This window comes from Acomys minous (assembly GCF_964271855.1).
Source record: "Acomys minous genome assembly, chromosome: 9".
Classification (NCBI taxonomy): domain Eukaryota; kingdom Metazoa; phylum Chordata; class Mammalia; order Rodentia; family Muridae; genus Acomys; species Acomys minous.
The window spans coordinates 4,184,431-4,199,845 of NC_140490.1; the positions used below are offsets into that span (position 1 = coordinate 4,184,431).

Consider the following 15,415-nt stretch of genomic DNA (forward strand, 5'->3'; position numbering starts at 1 on the left):
CCAAAGCAAACTTTCCACTTCATCCTTTCCTCTCCCAGAGGTAATTACTGTTATTACTTTGGTGGATAGTTTTTTTCCTGAGTTTTCTTTTCAAATTTACATATACTTATAAATATATATATTTTTACTTCAAGTAGTTTCATTTATTCCAAATAAATAGAGTTATACTTTTTAAGTTGTTCAAGATCCCCACTTTCCTACCATTTACTAAGCCCTTTGTCTTGAATGAATGTGTGGAAGGCTTAGCTCTGGCTGTACCTGTATACTTTGTATAATGTATATATATCCAAAAATATATTTCGCCATCTTATGTTGTCGGCTAATTATGTTATTTCCTTGGCATTTTTTTTCTTACTAAAAAATATGCAATAACATTTTATGTTCCTAAGCTTGCCCCTTTCTCTCTCCCCTGTGCAAAATGCACACTAATTCCACTGGCTCCCACAGCCCCCCAATTGAGCAGAGCCATGAGCCCCACCTCATCACACCCTGCTTTGCTGATTTCCCCACGGCTGCTTTGGAAATTCTTGTTGGATACGCTGTCTGTTGCCAGAGACATAAGTGACCTGCTATTAAATAAACAGGCATTTGAAACCCACCCTCTTGTTATGTTCTGAAAGGCAGAGGTTGCCACAGGACAGTTACTTAAATCAAGACAATTTCCAGGCAGGAGGAAGACGTAGACCCTGGCATTATTCGTCTCGCGTTTGTTAGTAATAGCTTGATTGAGTATTGAGAACTGGCCTGAAATGCTGCCATCAGCACCAACTACCCTTTAGATTAGCGTGCAGCCCTTATTCCCTGAAATGTAGTTAGGCCAGCTTAATGTCAAGACATAAAAAAGATACTTGTTAAATAATGTCCCAAAGCTCCTGCTCAATCTTTAATTTGTTTTTATTTTTCCTCCTTTCCCTCCTCTCTCTCTCTCTCTCTCTCTCTCTCTCTCTCTCTCTCTCTCTCTTCCTCCCTCCCTCCTTGCCCCCCCCCCCCCGCCCCCAACTCCATGCCAAAGGGTACGCCATTAAGTCGGGCTGATTTAAGGGCTGTCAACATCAACCTCTGTGACATGTGCGTTATCCTGTCAGCCAATCAGAATAATATTGATGATACTTCGCTTCAGGACAAGGAATGCATCTTGGCGTCACTCAACATCAAATCTATGCAGTTTGATGACAGCATCGGGGTCTTGCAGGCTAATTCCCAAGGTAAGGACAGCCTGTAATACTTCTCTGCTGTGCCTGTGGGGGACAGGGGCTGGCAAGAGGGATATCCTTCACTCAGTAATTCAAAGAGGCTCACATCAGCCTGTCTGGCAATGAAACCTGTGGTCGTCACAACAGCTTACAGAGGAGCATCTGTTCTTCCTGACATCTGGGGATGCAGAACTGAACCCTCATATATGTCTCCCTCCCACAGTTTGTTGCTTTTGAGGCAATAAGGGGCCTTATATGGCTACCTTCTCAGCCTTTGCAGACAATGGGCTTTATGACCAGGGACACTGTCTAAGTGCCAGAGCAATGCTCAAATGCCATCTGGACACCCCCTGCCCTTTCCCTGTGAGTACTTTTCCATGGAGCTGAAAAGGAGTGTTAAGCTTTGCTAGGGTTAGGGTCACTCCCAAGACTCTGCTGACCTAAGGGCAGAGATCTCTAAAGAGATGGTACAGACAGACACATGAAGTTATGGAGCGAGGAGTGATGCTTGCTGGCCTGTGCGTTTTTCCTATAGGAGGCACAGAGGCCTGCAATGGCTCCCAGCTGTCTTCTCTCTTGGCTCCAGTCTTCCCTGCCATTTGCTCTGGGATCTTAGACAGGTGGTTACAAGTAAAGATGTCATCTTGTAGTCTTAGGGGAGCAGCACAGCAAGTAACCCTATAATGAGTGACCTTAGAAATCAGGATGGGGAAAGATAGGGGGAGTGTAAAACATGTTCTTCTGAGTGACAGCTCCATGAGGGTTGTGCAAGGTTTACTGGATGGGTGTGGTTGCTGAATCAGGGACCTTACTGCGTCGTTCCGAGAAGCAAAGCCCATGAGGCCTGCAGCTACTGTGGTAGGGAGCTCCTTATTGGTAGGCTCCACGTGCAGGCATTTCTTGGCGCTTGACCGGATCATGGAACTAAGACCTTGGTGCTCGGCTGTCTTTGAATGGACCCAGCATTACCACCCCCATGTCCAGCTTCTGCTTGGTGCTGCCGTAAAAGCAGAACACTGCAGAACCTGAAAGCTTCTCTGCCCCAGGTTGTTTTCTTTGCACTGGTCCTGGTGGAGAGCTGGCCAGGGGAAACTGGAGCTCTGGGGGTGGAACTGGTGAAGTGAAAGAAAAGGAGAGGCCTTAATGTTTTTGCAGTGGAGCCCTGAGACGCTGTACAGTTCAAAGCTACTCTGGGGGAGTGTCCTAAGTGTCCATGGGAGGAGTTTTGTGTTGGGCGGGGTCTTGAGAGTCAGTAGCCTTTCTACTAGGGACTGGGAGAAGAGGTGAAGCCTCCCCCTGGCTGTCCTGAGGTTCACAGCACCTTTAGGTCATGCTGTGACATCACCCACTTTGCTGTTGCCCATTGCTGTTTGGTGTTGTGGAGTGGCAAATTGGGGCCTCCTGACTTGTGCTTCTGCAGCATTTCTGAGGGTTGCATCAACCTCTAAATCTAACTGATTCGCTTCCAGCTTCCATTTTCCTGACATAACCTTACCTCATGCCTAACTTTGGCCTCTCCTTCCCACCATCCTCCCTGATACCCCCAAATGTAAATCTTGGGACAGCCACACAAGACAGCCATATACGAAGGCCTTAAGGAACACCCTGAGTTCTGCCAGGTTGCACAAACAGGAAGCAGAACTTGCCTCCTGCCCAGCTCCCCCATGGAGCCCTGGGGAGAAAGGATGTGGAAAGACAGTAAGATGGCCTTCCAGGGCTTGAATGCAGCAAGCTGGTATGTGGTATCTGCCTGTAAGCCCATGCTCTTTCATTTGTCCTGCCCACCTTCCCCCTGGTGTGAGCATCACCTGGGGCAGCTGGTTGGAGATACATCTTCTCACGCCTACCTTCTCCTCCTTGTCAGTTCTGCATTCTAATGAGATCCCTGGGTGACTGGTACAGGCTGCTCTAAAGCAAAAGGAGTCTTCATACTAACAAACCCAGGGCAGCGAACTCGCTGATCAACTCATTCAGATATGTTCTCTGCCCTGGGGAGAGAGTAACAAGGGAACTGGTAAGATTTGGAAGGAGCAGTTCTCCCCTTAGATGGAGATGCAGAGAGCAGCAGAGGGCAGGGAAGCCGTGCCTTTCCTTGCCTGCCTGTGTCCTCTCTTCAGGACCATGACTCCAAGAACTCTAGACATGTGATAATGCACCAATGTGTAGTTACATGTACACTTGACATAGGCGTTCCACCCAGGTCTCTTTAAACATTATCCTACCTCAAATTCTATATAACGTCCAAGCTGACGAAATACCCCCTTTCTCCTATTCGCAAAGACTTCGTCATTAAGGAAATCAGGAATAAGTAAAGGGAATAAGTTTTAGCAAGAGCTACAGAGGAAAAGGAGACATTCTCTTTTCTTTCAGAAGAAGGAAGGGCTGTCTTCTTTTTGCGTGTATAAGGGCAGGTGCTGTGGCAGTCTGAATGTCTGACCCTCAGCTATTGTATATTGAAATCCAGGTGGGATGGTCTGGAAAGGTGGGGACTTGGGGAGGTAACTAGGTCACAAAGACAGTGCTCTCTCAAGGGATTGGTACCGTATAAGAGACCTTAGAAAGACCAAACGCTCCCAACTGCCCCAAGGAGAGTAAGGAAGAGGGTGGCATTTATGAACAAGAATGCCTCGATCTGGGATGTCTCGGCATCCAGAGTAGCGAGAAGGAGCTACATGTTGTCAGTAGCCAACAGTTAGCATACAGTATTTGTCTAGTGGCCTGAAGGGATGAAGCTATGGCAGGAAGACAGAGGATGAGGCGGGCAGCCTTTCTCCTAGCCCCAGATCAGCAGCGGGGCTCAGAAGGTGCCCCCTGGAGGCCAACAGTCAGCTCTGCTCCCAAGGAAAATATTGAAGCTGTTGCTAGGCAAACCTCTATCTCGCTTTTCATCCTTACCCTGGCTTCACCTATCCTGGCATTGGCCTCTGTATTACCCTCTGTTATTGCAGTGGTATTCCGATGACAGCAGCCCTGTGGTGGCTCAGAATGCTGGCGAGTGGCTCTTCTCTACTGCTCACCTCTAGAGCTCACCCTGTACCCATTTCGTTGAGTTCCTTCTACCCATGGGCTGGATGAGGGAGGGGAGTGCCCTGGCTGTGTCCCTTCTCTGAGAGACCTCTTTGACTAGCTGTTGTGTCCAGTGGCCTCAGAGACGTGTTCTTCCTCCATCCAGGTCTTTGGAAGGCCCATACTCCAAGGGACGCTGGGCTTACAGGCAACAAAGGCATCATGTTGCTCTTTGCATTTTTGGGAAACATATCTCACGCCCATGTGTGAAAACCATGGGGATTTCTCACACCTGCCAGGCCAGGTTCACCATGATGTATCCTGTGGTCCGTGATTAAAACCCCACAAGGACCTTTACCTATACACCAGCCATGTTTTCATTTTCCCAGAATGCAGCTGGGTCCAGGACACCTGCTGTGCTCTTGTGGCTGAGCACTCAGGTAGCCATGTGGGGGAGTTGTTCTAATGTGCTACAAATAAACAGCAAGAGGGCACATTAACATTGAGAAAGCCCAGCCTCCACGGGAAGGATTTGTGTCTGTGCGCTTGCCGTGGCGTGTTGTTGGGTCTCTTCTTTTTCTTTCTTTCTTTCTTTTTTTTTTCTTTCCTCCTTCACTTCTCTTCACCTTCCCTTTTAGTGTCGCTTTTCTAGCCCACACGGTGTCAGAACTGACCCAGCCTAGGGATTCTGGACCAGACACATCCTGAAAAGAGAGGAGATGTGATGGCTGGTTGTCAGAAACAATTACAGCAAAAGGTGGCATATTCCACACGGGATGGTATATCTGATGTGACATTTGGGTCTATGAGATGCAGTTTTAATATACAGCAGGCAAAACTGCAGTGACAATTACATAAAGCAGGTGAAGCAGCTTCTTGCTGGTCAGCAAACATCAGCTCAGAACCACTTTACAGCTCTTTACCAGCAACTAAGTGCCTTTATTTGCAGAGTGCCTGTCACTTCCCTTTGGCTGGAGAGCTGGTGTATTATTTAGCACGCATTTATCTGGGGAAAACACTTCCATTTAAATCAGCTGGTACAACGGTGCCTCTTGCCAGCCCGTCTCCCTGTGGTTCTAAAAAACAAGAAGGGGCCTGATCCTTGGGAAGAGCAGAGTCAGGGTTCATTCTCAGAGAGCCTCTGGGATTAGTACCTAAAATGAGAGATTGTGGTGGAGTTGCTCTTTTTATTCTTTTTAATATAAAAATGTGAAACGAGCATCTTGCACCTTATTTTCACTTCCGGTCAAGGCTTCTCTTAAGGAAAAGAAGGGGATAAATATGCACTGACCACTCTAAAGGGCAAACGCGGCTTGGATTAGCCTTTCGCCGGCAACAAGGAGCTCAGAGAGTGGAGGACAACGAGTGCACAAAGCAAAGAGGACCAGGATGGCGGGCGGGAGAGGAACACAGAGAGGGTCCTTATTTTATCTACACCCCCCCCCCCGATCTTCAGAAGCCTTCCCAAAAGATGTGACAGCCAGCCACGAGTTGAATGCATGTGGCTCTTGAGCTCTGGACATGGGTCTGGTGCCAATGTGACAGAGGAGCCACATTTTCCCTCTTACTGAAGTCGAACCTCAGTAACATTGCTGCTCTGCCCATTGCTGTAGAAGATAACAACAGACAAGAAGCAAACGAAATAGGGAAGGGGTTGTCCGTGCTCAGAGCTCATGGGAGAGACTCCATCACAGTTCGGAAGGCATAGTGGTAGGAATAGGAGGCCAATGGGTCACAGTGCACCTGCAGTCCAGCAGCAGGGAGTGGACAGAAGTGGGACCAGGCTATAAAAATTCAAGGTCCGCCCGCAGTGATCTTCCCTCCGGCAAGGTTCTACCTCGTAATGGTTCCACAGCCTTTTCAAGCAGTGTCACCATCAGGGGACACATGAGTAAACATGATGGGACACATGAGCCTAAGCCGTGGGGCATTTCACCAGTTAACTACAAGACATGGCCCTATGTGGCTAGTGGCTATATACATGGACATCTTAGTCTGAGAAGAAAACTTTATGCCTTGCCAAGGGTTTGGATTTGGGGACATCATCAAAGATTTGTCAGATCAGGGCAATTATAAATTTGTCTTTGGAAAATACAGCTTGTCCCTGGCTAAAGGGGGTGGGAGTGAAGTAGGCATGGCTTGAGAAATGGGATGGAGCATCGTGTGCAGCTTTGTGGTGTGTGAGTAAAGCCAGGCAGACACGGAAGTGTAGAAAAGATGGCTGCTGAGGACAGTGGACGAAGAGGAGACATAGATACAGAACTAGGAGTGGATTTTGAGGTTGGCTGCTGCACGATGGTCATGCAGCTAAGGAAGAAGAGAGGACCAAGGAGGAGACATGGGTTGGGAATAAAGGAAAATAACATACTCCTGAGCACTTTGAACTAGTGAGGACCAAGAGAAACCATGAGGCTGGCTGTGTGGCCCACAGTGCATGGTACTTTGGCTCTGAATGGAGGTTCATAGGAAGCAAAGGACTCCATTCTTTGTCAGAATACAGATGCTTTTTCACTTATATTGGGGTTATATCCCAGTAGACTCGAGAGTTGAAATAGCATACCTCCTTTGGTAAAAAAAAACAAAACAAAACAAACAAACAACAAAACAAAACAAAAACAAAACACTCTCAACACAAGCCCTGGTGATCCAGAACCTAGTTACATGTCTGGATGCTGTGGTACATGCCTGTGGTCCCAGCAGTCCAACAGCAAGGTGGGAGAAGCAGCTAGAAGTTCATGGACCAGCTAGCTGGAAGTACACATGTGCAACAGTTTGATGGTCTCTCTTTTCCTTGCATATTTAGGGGTCATGTTAGCTTCCTAGGACTTGAGAAAACCTCAAGTGGAGGAAAGAGTGGCCAGGGAGTGATGTGTGATCCTCGGGCTGTGTTTTCTGCCCACTGGCTCTACTCGCTAACCTTGCTTCTGTCACCATTGCTAAGTGATAAGCACAGGTGTTAGTTACCCAGCACATAGCTTTGGGAGGTGACACAGCTGAGATCCAACACCGTCTTGATGTATATCCCAAAGCCAGCAGCGTCCTGCCTTTGGGGCGAGCTGAGTGTCTGCAGGAAGGAGTTTTCCCTTTTGTATTGCAGTGCCTGGCTTATGTTTGAATGCTAGTCTTAAAGGGCCTTCCTTGCTCCCTCCCTGTTGTAGGGCCTGTAATTGATGCTTCATGTCCTATCTGTGTATGTCCAATTCCTCAAGCATGTGTCAAGCAGCCATGTGTGCCCAGACTGTGAGGCAGGCATTGTTGGTGAAATGGTGGACGCAAAGTCTCAATCCTAGTTTGGGCTCTTCCTACACAAATATAGAACTATGAAGATTGATGAGGAAAGAGACACTTGGAAAAACTACACAGATAAGATTTCATCAGGTGGAGACAAAGAACATGGGAGGGAGGGAGGGAGGGAGGGAGAGAGAGAGAGAAAGGGAGGGAGAGAGAGAGAGAAAGGGAGGGAGGGAGAGAGAGAGAGAGAGAGAGAGAGAGAGAGAGAGAGAGAGAGAGAGAGAGAGAGAAAGAGAGAGAGAGACAGTGAGAGAGAGAGACAGAGAGAGAGAGAGAGAGAGAGAGAGAGAGAGAGAGAGAGAGAGAGAGGAGTATTAAGGCCATTTTTAGCTACATACTGAGTTTCAGCCCAGACTGGATACATAAGACTCTGTTTCAAGTAAACAAACAAATGAACAAACAAAAACATAGAGTAGTGGGGAAAATGAACATCTGGGGTTTGATTTTTGTGCCCCTTTCCTGGAATGTTGGGGATCTGACCTCAGCTTATGACTCCTCCACTACAGCCAACGTGCCTTTGGCTTCTTCTCTCTAAGGTGGTCATAAGATGCTGCTCGCTCTCCATTCACACTTCTCTCTGATGCTCTTCATTATTTTTAGAGCATGGGAAAAGGCCTTATTTGTAGTTATGAGCTTCTCCTTAATTCGAGGTTGTTTCTCCACATCAGTTTTCAGCCCCACCTAGGTTTCCCATCAGGCTCCTGAGGTAACGAAACATGCCCAAAAAGCAACCTTCTCAATACTACTCTCCCCCACAGCCCTGCACCCTCACCAAGCCGCTGTGGGTGGCTAGCATCACTGGCCTCAGTTAGAACGTTAAGGAGGAAACTAACCCTTGCAGACTCTGCAGTGCCTCTTGCTACAACCTTCCCTCTTTTCCTACTACAAAGCCTCAGGCTTCCTTCTAGATTGACACATCCTGTCCAGTATCCCTACCCAGCATCCTCCTCCTTTTCTGTCCTAGCCAATGTTTTGTGGGGCTGCCGGATCAAGGTCCTGAAAGCACAAACCCAGCCCCATCACTTTCTTGCACTGTCACTGTCTGTAGCTCACTGGTGTCTACTGAATCATCTATGGTATTCTAGCTCCTAAACTCATACAAAACTGTTTATTCCCTCTTAATCCAATGCTAAAGAAGAAATGACTTAAAAACACCATCTGCATTTAGTCTTATCTCTCCCTGTTATCATACACTTCCCATACTCCAGGGAAGGCTTGTCACTATCCCTCAAATGCATCCTCCTGTACCTACCTCACCTCCTTTTTTCTACCCCCACTTCTCTCTCTCTTTCTCATACCTGTTTCCCCAGCGTTCCATCATCGGAAGCCATAGTGACAGCTACTACATTCCCTTTGGGAGCCATGCTGTCGATTAGGACCTGTAGCTCCCTGGATGACAAATGTGGGCTTCTTGAGGACTTTCCCCATCTGGAACTCAGGGACAGAGCTCACAGGACAGAGTCCACTATGGGTGTCTGAATGTGCAGCTGCAACCATAAGGAGATGCTGGATTCGTCCTGCTGGTGAAAGTGTAATTTACTGTGGGCAGTGATCATGTCGTGTTGGTCAACAGAAGGATGTATCAAAAGCCATGTTGGGGGGGGGAGGAAAGGGACAAACAAAATAATTGTGTTAAAAGGACAGCAAGAATGAGGAATGCAGGAACAAGCCAGTCACCAAACGCTTGCCATGAGCATGCTTAAAGGTCTGGTGTATCTTGCGTTCTATTGCACAAAGACCAGGACCAGCAGCTGATAGTGAGAGAGCTTTCACCGAACATAAGGAAGTCATTCCCAGGCTACAGAACGGGGTCTGCAGAGAATACGAGCATCATATCATGATGATCTAAAGGACAGTTACTGGCCACCGAGACCTCTGTGAGGAGGGATGAGTTGAATGAGATGAGCCCCGTGGTCCTTTATAACTGAGGGTCTCTGGAATCTTCTTGGTTTTTATTGCACAGAGTTCTGCATTTTATACGCTCCTCAGCCTCGCTCCAGAGGGAGCGCTGTGGTGTTTGGCAGGACCGGGGTCATGGGTCTCTTAGTGGAAGTGTTCACATCCTTCCTGAATGGTGCTGTGTTTGTGTCTAATGACGCAGTGTGGCCAGTGCAGGGTGAGCGTCTACACATCTGGCGTTCCCATTAGAGTGACAGACCACCCCATCCCTAACTCCCATGTCACTCTTCAACACCTGCCCTTCCCGCTTTCCGCTCTTCTGCTTCTCTGGGCCTGGCTTCCTGCACACGCAGATTGAGGACACACCTATGCACATTTCCTCCTTATCCAGTTTCCCTCCCTGAAGTCAGAGGAGCATTTTTTTTTTCAGCCGCTTCTATATAGCATTTCATTACCCCACTATTCTCTCTCAATTCTGAAATGGCAGTGGGGGAACGCCATTTCTCTTTATGCCCACCAAACGAACAAAGCTCAGCACTAAAATATTTTCCTTCCGTTGTAACTGAAATGGCTGTTGGCTTCCATCCCAAAAACCAGAAAGACAATTCTACTTAACTGTTTAGAGATTTATACATACCACACTGGAGTAGCCTCTAGGTAGTAACTTTAGATACCCAGCCCAATAATTTTCTTTTATTGGTTTGTGATTTAGATCCTATTTGGAATCCTCTATAATAAGAGTAGTACATTTCATTAAAGAAGCTTACTAAACAATAAAGAAAAGTCTGGCTTAGGGCTCCGAGAGGGTCTCAAGTACAGAGAGGAGCCTGCCCTGCTACATTTCTTCTGTAGATGTTACAAGATGAACCTTAGCCCACTAGTGCAGAAATGTTTGGGGAAGCAGTGGTTGCAGCTCTTCTGTAAATGGCCTCACATTAGGAGAATTTTTCCTACATGGCATATTTTGTCACATGAAAGAACCTCTTAAGACCACCATTTCCTGTTCTGGTGACAACATCCCTCATGAGAGAGACAAGGATTGACAAGAGGCTTTGCAACAGGAGATTGGAAAGCATAGACTACCTTCTGACCCATACTGAGTGCCTTCCAAACATGAAGATTGTGTGTGTGTGAGCATGCAGGTATACATGCATGTGTCTGTAGGGACATGTGTGAGGAGGTCAGAGGTCAGCATCAGTTATCTTCCTAAGTTGCTCTACATCTTTGATTTTGAGCCATGGTCTCTAATTGAAGCAAGAGCTCACATTTGGATTTGTTTGTTTGTTTGTAACTTGGGTACCAGGAATCTGAACTTGGGTCTTCCTGGTTGTATTTCAACTTTGTTACCAACAGAGCCATCTTCCCCACTCTAAAGGTTTTTCTCAGGGGATGGAAATGAAAAAATTAAATAGAAAGAAAGAAAGAAAGAAAGAAAGAAAGAAAGAAAGAAAGAAAGAAAGAAAGAGAAAGCGTCATCTTTTCCTTCCAATTGTATACAGAGCAATGGAGGGAAAGGGAATCCTAGCTTTGCAGACAGAAAGCAGATGTGACCCAGTGCTGGGAACGGGCTCAGCTCATCACCTAAACATCAGGCTGTCACATGGTAGTTGACTCCTCCAGATGTGTGTAATTGTAACGTCTTTCTGTCTTATCCAGGTAAGCCATGCACCACCCCATTCACATACAATATTCTGTAATCTCCCTGGAAACCTACTGGGGCAGAGGTTACACTCTGCATCTTAAAGATGAGACAGTGAGACTCAGAAAATTAAGCATCTCTTCCAACATCTGAGCTAGCGGGGAACACATGCAGCCAGTGCCCAGGCAGTGTGCTTGTAAAGGAGGCAGTTTTCTGACCACACCGACCTGCTCCAATTAAGAGAAGTGTTAATTATGTTCTGAGGAGAATGGGCTTTGTGTCTATGTACCTTCTTTTAGGGGGTTATCCTTGAGGATAAACATTAGAGGGAAGAAAGTACCCCAAATATGCTTGCCCCTAAATTACCTTTGTGCTCACAAGGCTGGAGTTTTTCTTGAAGGTTTTTTTGTTTTTGTTTTTGTTTTGTTGTTTTGTTTTTTGTCTCAGTGACTCTTTGATGGGATAGGGGTCCCTGGCTCTGCCTACCACAGCGAGAGGCACTGGGAATCTTCTGAGTTGAGTCTTCTACTCTAACAACTGTTCAGCCAAGAGCAGAGTGGGAGGAAATACAAAACGTTATGCTGAGTCTTTGTTTGTGAGCATTAGCCATGTCTGAGCTGGTCCCACCCTCATTAGTATGGATTGGATGAGCAGTGGAGTTGGCTTAATAAAATGATTGTCATGCAAACATGACGGCTGGAGTTTGATCCCAGGCCTATGTGAAACAGACAGATGTGGTGGGATGCCTTTGTACTTCCGGTGCTGAGAGGCAGAGAAAAGTGGGCCCCCGAGGCTCACTGGCAGGCCAGCCCACCTAGCCTCATCAGTGAACTTCAAGCCAGCCAATAGGTCCTGCTCAATAAGCAAGGTAGATGGGACTCGAAGAAAGACAGCAGAGGTTGGTCTTTGGCCTGCACACACATGCACATACACACTGATCACATCACACTACACCACTGACCATGACCATGAACACACGCATGCATCCACATGCACACTCAGTGTGGATTGACTATGGAGACATCAGTTCCACAGATGACTACTATGGAACTTGACTCTGTCTCTTGTAGAGAAATGTTCAAAAATATGTCCAGGCTTATCTACTGATTCTGCTTCCCAGGAAGAAGGTTCAGTAGCAATGTATGAGGAAAAAATGAACACTAGTTTGGGAAACATTATCCCCCAAAGCCTGCATATTCGGCTCCAAAAATGGTCCAGATAAATGGCTGTATGGAATCCATACAAAGCTATAGAGTCTAAGAAGACAGAGGAAGTCTGCCATCCACAGATTCTGTCTCCGTTCTGCCCACCCTTTCTCTCTCTTTCTCCTCTCCCTCCCTCCTCTCTGCCAGTGCTTTTCTTTTTGACTCTTTCCCTGTGCTCTCCCCTTTCTCTCCCTCCCTCCCTCCCTCTATTGTACCCACCAATGAAATTCTGAATCAACCAACAGTTCCTTTTCTGGAGATCAGTTTTGCTTACACTTGATGCTTTTCCCTTACGTGTGAGATTAGCATCTCTGCTCGTGTCATCGTGAATCTAAAGGGATCTCTATGGACAGAAGTGACAGAGACATGTGCAATAAGTTGTGTGCCATCATTTGGATGCACATAGTTAATGACACAGGTTTTGGGACATTCCAGAGCACCCTGTAAAGTTCCTAATGTGAGCCATTTGTAACTTCCTGAGACATGATTTAATCCACATGCTGAAATAGCGCGTGGGCCTCATGCTAGCAAGAGAAGTCTCGCCAGCCATCCAGGGCAGTTTTTAGCCACTACCTATCATTTTACAAGCAAAACTCACGTGAAGTTCTCAAGCTATTGTTTTGTTTTTGTTTTTCCTAAGTGACCTTGCAAAGAAGACATCTAATTTACAAATGACTTTAGTTTGGGGATTTTTTAGAGCACTAGAAGCTGTTGATGAGCCATGCATGGTTCAATTATAATTTATGCACTGTTGTAGAGAAAAATTATCCCTTCATTTCTAGACTAGTATGTTTATCATTGAGAGTCATGTTACATGTGCCTATGTTTTCTACCAGGTATTTAATGCCATGCAGATAGCATAGTGCCGTGTGATATGTTATAAGGTTGCTTTGGGCTGCAGTCCATTTTAATCATGTCATGTGATAGTTACTTCTGGGCTGTTAGCTTGGATTTGAATCTCTCTCTGCTGCCTATGAGGTCCAGACAAACTCTTCACTCTTTCTGTGTCTCCTTTTCCTCATGGCACATTTTAGTTGCCTTTGGATCAAGTTGCTATCAGAATGAAAACAATGCCTGGGCCTTTCTTCATGCTCATAGGACTTTTATGTAAGCCAGAAAAAGTTTCTCTTTCGTCAGGATATCTCATTTCTCTCTGTTGAATCGACTCAGGTCAACTTTTAGTTATTGAATTGTGCTGGCTTCTTATTTATTTGGGCTATTGACTGCTTGCCAGATATCCGGTTATCCAGTGATTTTACTCATTCTGTGCAATACTTTTTCATTTGTTTGATGGTGTCCTTTGCTAAATGGAAGTTTTTTAGTTTAGGCCAAGTCTATTGACTTATTTTCACTTTTGTCATCAGGGCTTTGGCATTTTATTTAAAGCCAATAAATTGCTCAAATCCTCATCGGAGAGTTGTTTCCCTACATTTTCTTCTAAGAGTTCACACTTTAGGTCTTATATTCAAGTCCTGAAACAACTTTGGGATAATTCTTGTATGTAGTATGGGAAGATGGCCCCATTTCATTTTTATTTCAATTGGGAATCCAGTTTTCACTATGCATTTGTTGAGGAGACTGTCCCATCCCCAGGAGGTGCTCTTGGTGCCTTGCTCACAGGTTACTCAATTGTGTGTGGTTGGGTTTGTTTCTGACTGAACCTACTGATATTCAACTTTAATTGCACAATGCAGTCACCTCAAGGATCTGTAAGAATTCTTGAGGTGCTCGGGCTGCACCCCACGACAACACAACCAGACACTGGAGGTCCAGTGCATTCCTCGGCGACTCCAACACAAACTCAAGTTGAGAAGCACTAGTCGGTCCCCTCCTTTTCCCACAGCCACTGTTTCCAAACCTCATCTTGTAACTGATGACTCATAAAGGCTTACTCTCCATAGAGCCTTGTGAGGAGGGTGGCTGGGAAGTTCGGATGGCAAAGAACAGACCTCATTAAAATGTAGGTATAATGAGACCTAAACTTTGATTCACAAACTTCCGGACGGTTCCCCGTCCACCCTCTTCATCCTGATCAAAGAGAGAAGAAGAAGAAAAAGCAGCCAGGGGCGTAGCCACTTGGGAGACCCACACAGATGGGCCCAGGCAGTTCTCTGAATACCTGATTGGCAGTGGAATGGGTAGAATTCTGAAGATTAGTCAGACCACATGACTAAAGGCAAGCAACAAGGGCAAATGCTGAGAGCGTGGTAGTTGAGGTTTCACACTTACACCTGCTTTTTAATAGGCCTCCAGGTGATTATAAAGTCACGATGGCTTTCTTTTTATTGTGATTGGGGAGGGGGCGCTATTCTACACTGCTGAAGGAAGACATTGCTATTTATCACAAGACTGTTTCTCATCTATTTATTTGCATTTAGGATATTGAGGAATTAAAGGGGAGAAAAAAAAACAACTCTTTGCAAGGAGCATTAATTATATGCCACACAAGGAAGCAATTGTGTCTATGTTATGAAATATTAAATCAAAATGCCTCCCATTCTCACATGTCCCAGAGATAAATACAGCAGTATTTTGAGGCCCCTCTCGGAGCTGTTTTGCCTGCAAATTTATTGTTTTGTCTCTATTTTCAGAAAACCCTGTTTTCTGTGAAGTATAGCACTCTAGGTAGTTTTTAAGGCACAATCTCCTCCAGAGTCGTCCACACTGGTAACAACTCTTATGTAGATGGCACACGAGGGATGAGGCTGATCGGCTCCTTTAAGATGACAAATGGGCAGAGAGGGTTATTGTCTTTGATTGCAAGCCTTACATCATCTGTATGTAGGAATAAGAGGGCCATACTTTATCTTTAGCCATTTTATAAATATTTAAGCCCTTATAGTTGCCTAAAGATATTAAAGCATATTTTACAGTAGTCGGAGTATAAATATTATATATAGCACAAGATACCAAAGTCATTTAATGAATTCATAATTTTCAGTTCACATTTATTGGAATGTGTTTTATGTTCCCAAAAATCCCATTTTAAAAATAAGATCCCATTCTCCTCCCTGACAACACAGGCAGCATTGGCCAGCATTTGGGGTGCGGCACCTCAGTCCTGTTGTGAGGAGGCTTCCCCTCAGAAGCTGGGAGACAGGAAGTCAGGCCCTGAGGAAATACTTCCTCTGTCTCTAAGCTTAAAAATATTCATCTAATATTCTTTGAGCAAACAGTTTGGC

At 45.9% G+C, this 15,415-nt stretch overlaps 1 protein-coding gene across 15 annotated transcripts in view; it reads left to right on the top strand.

Moving 5' to 3' along the window:
* KCNMA1 (potassium calcium-activated channel subfamily M alpha 1) overlaps positions 1–15,415 on the top strand; it is a 700,634-nt gene that overhangs the window by 625,870 nt on the left and 59,349 nt on the right. For all 15 annotated transcript variants that reach the window (XM_084794295.1, XM_084794301.1, XM_084794303.1 and 12 more), the window contains one exon: positions 1,013–1,205. In XM_084794295.1, the coding sequence (XP_084650421.1) occupies positions 1,013–1,205 (193 nt within the window). The remainder of the gene's footprint in view (positions 1–1,012; positions 1,206–15,415) is intronic.